This window comes from Carlito syrichta, unplaced genomic scaffold, assembly GCF_000164805.1.
Source record: "Carlito syrichta isolate Samal-C Ts95f unplaced genomic scaffold, Tarsius_syrichta-2.0.1 Scaffold306953, whole genome shotgun sequence".
Lineage (NCBI taxonomy): Eukaryota > Metazoa > Chordata > Mammalia > Primates > Tarsiidae > Carlito > Carlito syrichta.
In genome coordinates, this window is record NW_007251049.1 from 83,816 (window position 1) to 91,161 (window position 7,346).

General features: G+C 48.5%; 1 protein-coding gene across 1 annotated transcript in view; it reads left to right on the forward strand.

The window, feature by feature from the left end:
- The window catches only part of LOC103265975 (zinc finger protein 555), a 32,507-nt gene that overhangs the window by 6,259 nt on the left and 18,902 nt on the right, over positions 1-7,346 (forward strand). Inside the window, 2 exon segments of the mRNA XM_021715291.1 lie at positions 688-879; positions 1,664-2,838. Coding sequence (XP_021570966.1) covers positions 688-879; positions 1,664-2,838 — 1,367 coding nt within the window.

The window sequence follows — 7,346 nt, forward strand, 5'->3', positions numbered from 1 at the left end:
TTGGAGGCTCAGCCTGTAATCCTGCGCCTTTGGGAGGCTGAGATGAGTGGATTGCCTGAGCCCGCAGGTTCGAGACCTGCCTGGGCAACTTGGCGAGACCTCATCTCTACAATAAATCAAAAAATTAGCGGGGCGTGGTAGCATGCGCCTGTAGTTCCAGCTACTCGGAAGGCTGAGGCGGAAGGATCGCTGGAGCCCAGCAGGTCGAGGCTGCGGGGGCCGGGAGCGGCTACTGCACTCCAGTCTGGGTGACTGAGTGAGACTCCAACTCAAAAAAAAAAAAGATCTCTAATTTTTATTTATTATTAATTTTTTTTTTGAGTTGGAGTCTCACTCCATCGCCGAGGCTGGAGTGCAGTGACACGCATGCTCATGACCACCCTAGTGTTGACCTGCTGGGCTCTGATGGTCTTTCTGCCTCAGCCTTCCAAGTGGCCGGAACTATAGGCACACACTACCATGCCTGGCTAATTTTTTATTTATTGCAGAGACGAGGTTTCACAAAGTTGCCCAGGCTGGTCTCAATCCCACGGGCTCAGGCAGTCTACTGATTTCGGCCTCCCAAAGTGCTGGGATTACAGGCTGAGCCACCGAACCCAGCCTAGATCTCTAATTTTTAAATCAGGAAAATAAATTATTTAGCTTGGCCAATCTGCTACCTCTGTAATGTAGTCTTGTCTCTTTTAGATGGCCTGAAGAGCCAACATGCAGATACAGGTTTTGGAGGTGGTCTGTTTTCCCCAGCACACACTCCTCAAGTCACCAGTCTCTCCCCATGGACAGAGCACTCTCTCTTCCGACCAGTGGAGCCTTTCCACTTGGGGCAAGCAGAAGCCCTGTGGATGGAGGAAAAAGGAGATCCCCAAGCGTCCTGTTTAGGTGAGACTCAGGCTGGTATGAGCCATTGGGGATGGCAGTAGTGCCTTGGGGACCGTTGATCAGAGATAATTGTGTAAAGAGAACTCCAAGATACCTTTCTCCAATACCTTAATGGGAACATCTCGTTTTCTCCTTGAAATCATTCAACCTTTCTTTCTAGTTACGTCTCTTTCCTCTTTGCATTCTTGATCATTCTTTCTCACTAGCGCCCTTATTCTCCCTTCTTCATGGAGTCATTCTCCCTACATTTATATTTCCCCCATTTTTCCATCTTTGCCAAACTTCCTACCCTGTCCCATCCTCAGCCCCCTTGCTGACTGACCTATTTCTCCTTCTTCCATTCTTCCCCCATGTTGAAGGCTGATATTTGAACATCCACATGGGCCTTGTATATGTTGGAAGTACTTTGTCCAACTGTTCTTTTTTTTTTTTTTTGAGTCAGAGTTTCACTCCATCACCTAGGCCGGAGTGCAGTGGCACGCTCCCGGCCACCCCAGCGTCGACCTGCTGGGCTCTGATGATCCTTCTGACTCAACCTTCCAAGTAGCCAGAACTACAGGCATGCATTACCACATCTGACTAATTCTTGATTTATTGTAGGGACGAGGCCTTGCCAAGTTGCCCAGGCTGGTCTCGAACCTGCAGGCTCAGGCAGTCCTCTCACCTTGGTCTCCCAAGATGCTGAGATTATAGGCTGAGCCACCACCGAGCCTGGCCTGTTCTTACAGTAGCAGTTTCTTCCTCAAAAAAAAAAAAATTTTTTTTTTCCTTCACTCTATTTCAGATTGGAAGACTAGACTGAAAAACCAAGAGTCAACTTATAAGAAGATGCTTTTGGGGGAAGAACCATCCAGGGGTATGGCTATCATGAGGCTTAGCCAAGAAGACTGGGGATGTGGCCGATTTGAGGAAAGCCACAAAGAACCCCGGGAGCTTTTGAAGCAAATGGTCTCCATTCAAGTACAGGTAGTGGCTCAGAAGATGGCGCCTGAATGGCATGTATTTGGGGAAAACAGTCATCTGAGCTCAGACTTTGTTTTAGCACGGGGAGGCGCTATAGGAAAACACTTCTGTGACAGTGAGCTAGATACTGAGAGCTTGGCATCCGATTCAATCTTAAACCACCATCTGGGAGGATGTGCATATCAGAGAACCTGTCAGAGTAACGAATGTGGGAACACTCTCAGCCAAAACAACCACCGTATTCAACACGAAATCACTCCAGCGAGTGGGGAAACTTTTGTGTATGTGGAAAACGAGAAATCATTGAATCCTGGCATGGCTCTTACCATAAACAACAAAATTAATCCAGCTGAGAAACCCTTTGAATGTCACCAGTGTGGGAAGGTGTTTAACCGAAGACATTCTTTGAGTGAACATCAGAGAATTCATACAGGAGAGAAACCCTATGGGTGTCAGGAGTGTGGGCGAGCCTTCACACACAACTCGACGTTGACACGCCATCTGAGGACTCATACTGGAGAGAAGCCCTACACATGTAGTGAGTGCGGGAAAGCCTTCAACAGGATTTCCTCTCTGACGCAACACCAGAGGATTCACACCGGCGAAAAGCCCTATAGGTGTGAAGACTGCGGGAAATCCTTCTGCCAGAGTTCTTACCTGATTTTGCACAAGAGAACGCACACCGGTGAGAAGCCCTATGAATGTAGTGAGTGTGGGAAAGCCTTCAGTGACCGTTCCTCTCTCAACCAGCATGAGCGGACTCACACCGGAGAGAACCCCTATGAGTGTCATCAGTGTAGAAGAGCCTTCAGCCAGAGGTCCTCCCTCGTGAGGCATGAGAGAACTCACACTGGAGAGAAGCCGTATGGGTGTACAGAGTGTGGGAAAACCTTCAGTCAGAGCTCCTCCCTTGTCACACACCAGAAAACTCACACCAGCCAGAAAACCTATAAGATAATTGACTGTGGGAAAGCATTCTTTCAGAACAGACAGCTTGTTGGGTTGTAGCCATTGTATGCTGCCTGGTAAAGCTCTTCCTGGCATTCCACCACATAAATACGATTAGGCTCTGCCCTGCTGTGATGTATTATTTGGAAAGAAGCCATTTTGTGTCACTTTTTTTTTTTTTTTTGAGTTGGAGTATCACTCTGTCGCCTAGACTGGAGTGCAGTGGCCGCTCCCAGCCACCACAGCCTCGACCTGATGGGCTCCGGCGATCCTTCCACCTCAGCCTTCCGAGTAGCCGGAATTATAGGCGTGTGCTACCACGCCCGGCTGATTTTTTTATTTTATTATAGAGATGAGGTCTCGCCTACCCAGGCAGGTCTCGAACTCAGGCAATTCACTCACCTCAGCCTCCCAAAGACGCGGGATGACAGGCTGAGCCACCAAGCCTGGCTTGTGTCACATTCTTGAAAGAATACTCTGAGGTCTAGAACTGAGAAGCGACCTCCTTGTTTGCTTTTTGTATACAGTTGTTTTTGCGAAGGGATCTTGCTCTGTCACCCAAGCTGGAGGACAGTAGCAAGGTCATGGCTCACTGCACCCTCAAGCTCCTGGGCTCAAGTGATCCTCCCGACAGCCTCCCAGCTCTGTGGAACTACAGGCATGTGCTACCATGCCTGTCAATTTTTAAAAATATGTATTTTGTAGAGGCTGGGGATGGTAGCACACACCTGTAGTTCCAGCTACTTGAAAGGCTGAGGCAGAAGGATCGCCGGAGCCCAGCAGGTCGAGGCTGCAGTGGCCAGGAGCGGCCACTGCACTCCAGTCTAGGTGACCAAGTGAGACTCCAACTCAAAAAAAAAATTTTTTTTAATTAACCAGTTATGGTGGAGTGTAGTCCCAGCCTCAGGAGGCTGAGGCAAGAGGATTGCCTGAGCCCAGAAGGTTAAGGCTGCATTGTCACTAGCTGTGATTGTGTTTTGGCATTGCAGCCTGGGTGACAATGTGAGACCCTGACTCAAAATAATTTTTTTTTAAGAGGTTGGGGGCCAGGCTCAGTGGCTCAGCCTGTAATCCCAACACTGGGAGGCCGAGGCGAGTGGATTGCCTGAGTCTGCGGGTTTGAGACTGGCCCAGGCAACTTGGTGAGAGCTTGTCGCTACAATAAATCAAAAATTAGCTGAGCATGGTAGCACACATGTGTAGATCCAGCTACTTGGTAGGCTGAGGTGGAAGGATCGCTGGAGCCCAGCAGGTCGATGTTGGGGTGGCCATGAGTGTGGCACTGAACTCTAGCCTGGTGACAGAGTGAGTGAGACTCCACCTCAAAAAAAAAAAAGATGTAAGTCTCACTGGCACAACCTGGTTTCCTGGTCTCAAGTAGTCTTTCTGCTTTGGCCTCCATGTTAGCCCCCACATCCGGCCTGAAGGGGCCTTTTATTATTTATTTTACTTTATTTTTTGAGTTGGAGTCTCACTCGGTCGCCCAGACTGGAGCGCAGCGGCCACTCCCGGCCACCACAGCCTGGACCTGCTGGTCTCCAGTGATCCTTCCGCCTCAGCCTTCTGAGTAGCTGGAATTACAGGCATGCGCTACCACTCCCAGCTGATTTTTTTATTTATGGTAGAAATGAGGTCTTGCCGCCCAGGAGGGTCTCGAACCCGCGGGCTCAGGCCATCCACTCACCTCAGCCTCCCAAAGGCGTGAGATTACAGCCTGAGCCACCGAGCCCGGCTCTGAAGGGGCCTTTTAATCAAAAATTGCTGTTAAGTTCCACTCAGCAAGCTTCATCCTCTTGGAAAAGATTGACCAAGGGGAACGCTTGCATGAAATGGATTTTGCCAAGGATCATCACATGTTAATTGAATTGCTGAAGCAAATGTTCTGTTTTGCCTTTCAACTTCTTCAGTGTTGAGTATTTTTGTTTCAGTATTCTGTTTCAGTGTTTACTCGTTCACCCCTGTTGGTCCCTTACCTCGGTCCCAGTCTGTCTCATGCTCTCCTGTGCCAAAGCAGAGCTTGTACCGAGACAAAAAGCACTTTGCATGTGAAATACAGAAAACAAACAAATTAAAAAACCAAGATAGCCAGGCTTGGTGGCTCAGTCTGTAATCCCACGCCTTTGGGAGGCTGAGATGAGGGGATTGCCTGAGCCCCCGGGTTCGAGACCTGCCTGGGTGGCGAGACCTCATTTCTACAATAAATCAAAAAATCAGCCAGGCGTGGTAGCGCATGCCTCTAATTCTGGCTACTTGGAAGACTGAGGCGGAAGAATCGCCGGAGCCCAGCAGGTCGAGGCTGCGGTGGCTGGGAGCAGCCACTGCGCTCCAGTCTGGGTGACAGAGTGAGACTCCAACTCAAAAAAAAAAAAAATTCAAGATAGTATGTGTAATTTGACCCAATAAAGTAAAACATATGTCTGCAAAGGAACAAAGGCTGGACAGAGATATGGGCACATGAATAGCTTTTTTGATTATTCATCAGGGTTATCTGATTATGTGTGATTATGTGTCTTTTGACATTTCATTTCGTATTGCTATAGTCATTTGGACAATGAATAAAACTCGGAAAGTACCATCATTTGAAAGGGATATGGGAGCTTATTGATGAGTCAGGGTAGACTGTACCATGATGACAGGGATATAGCATAGGAAGGTTGAAGTCACAGAAACGTGGGATGACCTTGGGTGGCCTGGGAAAATCACAAATGTGAGAGATACTCAGCCGAGTAGCGACTAAGAGCACTAATGTGCATCACTGTCACTAGCATTTATTGAGCGCTTACTGTGTGCTGGGCGCTCGTCTCATACATGACACGTGTGTCCTCATTTAGCCCTCACGACAACCCCGTGAGCTAACCACCATTCTTGTCCCATTATGCAGAAGAGGAGACAAAGTAACTCCCTCAAAGTCACACAGTCAGATTACACCTGTCATCCCAGCACTTTGGAGTCTGAGGTGGAAGGATTGTTTGAGCCCAGGAGTTTGAGACCCACGTAGACAACAGAGCAAGACCTCGTCTCTACCAAAAATTTAAAAATTGGCCAGGCGTGGTGGTGCCTGAATTCTTAGCTATTCAGGAGGCTGGTGTGGGAAGACGGCTTGAGTCCAGGAGGTTGAGGCTGTGGTGTGCTGTGTTGGCACCACTTCACTCCAGCCTGGATGACAGAGCAAGATCCTAACTGGAAAAAAAAATAGTGGAGTCTGGATTTGACATCAACGAGCCTGTACAAACCCAGTGGGTCGCCATGCCCCAAGCAAGGAGGTGTACAGGGGAGGTGGGTTTTCCAAATTTCCCCGTAGGGGTCACCTATCTTTCCTCTGAATCTCCGTCTTTCCCCGGAGCTGTTGAGGGAAGTTGCCTGTCCAGTCTTTTTTCCTTCTCAAATGAGAGCTATCCACATGAATTTTGTTACCCTTCCTTCATGTAGAAATCCTTTATCACGGGTCTGCGTAGACCCTCCTGGGTTGATGAGTAGGTTTCTATAAGGGCTCCATGAACAACCTTGAACTATATGCAAAAGGTGTATTGGTGTGTAGACTTGTGTTCTGGGGAAATTACCCTCAGCTTCCAGGATATTCTTGAGAAAACTGAATTAGAGTTATCCTGAATGTGCTGATTCAGTGTTATGTCAGTCTCCCTCTGTTGATAATTTATAGAGCACAGAACTCTTTGTTGTGCGAGGCGATTGTGTATAAGACAGACCCTGTTGTCCCCACTGAATGTGTGTTTCATCTGTGAGGGAGCAGAGCATGGCCGTGTGCTCCCTGCAGTGACACAGGGCTCCACTCTCAAAAAGGTCCTATGATTTGTTTAATACTCTGCAGTCTCCATAGATAGACAGACAGACAAATGAGAGAGAGGGAGACACGGTCTCTCTTGCCCAGGCTGGAGTGCGATGCCACAATCACAGCTCACTACAGCCTCAACTCCTGGGCTCAAATCATCCTCCCACCTCAGCCTCCCAAGTAACGGACTGCAGATGTGGACCATCATTCTTGGCTAGTTTTTTTTGTTGTTTTTTTTTTTTGAGTCAGAGTCTCACTCTGTTGCCCAGGCTGCTGGAGTGCAGTAGCACGCTCATGGCCACCACAGTCTATCTGCTGGGCTCAGGCGATCCTTCCACCTCAGCCTTCCAAGTAGCTGCATACGCCACCTTGCCTGGCTAATTTTTATTGATTTATTGTAAAGATGAGGTCTCACCAAGTTGCCCAGGCTGGTCTCAAACCCCTAGGCTCAGGCAGTTTTCTTGCCTTGGCCTCCCAAAGTGCTGGGATTACAGAGGTGAGCTATTGCACCCAGCCATTTTGTTTTTTAATTATTTTTTTTGTAAAGACAAGGTCTTGCTTTGTTGCCTGGAGTGGTCTTGAATTCCTGAGCTCAAGCAATCGTACTGCCTCTGCCTCCCAAAGTGATGGGATTATAAGCATGAGCCACTGTCCCCAGCCACACAATTTTTGTTTCGATTTGTCCGATTAAAAAGTTTTGGTTTTAAACCGGGCTCGGTGGCTCAGCCTGTAATCCCGCACCTTTGGGAGGCTGAGGTGAGTGGATTGC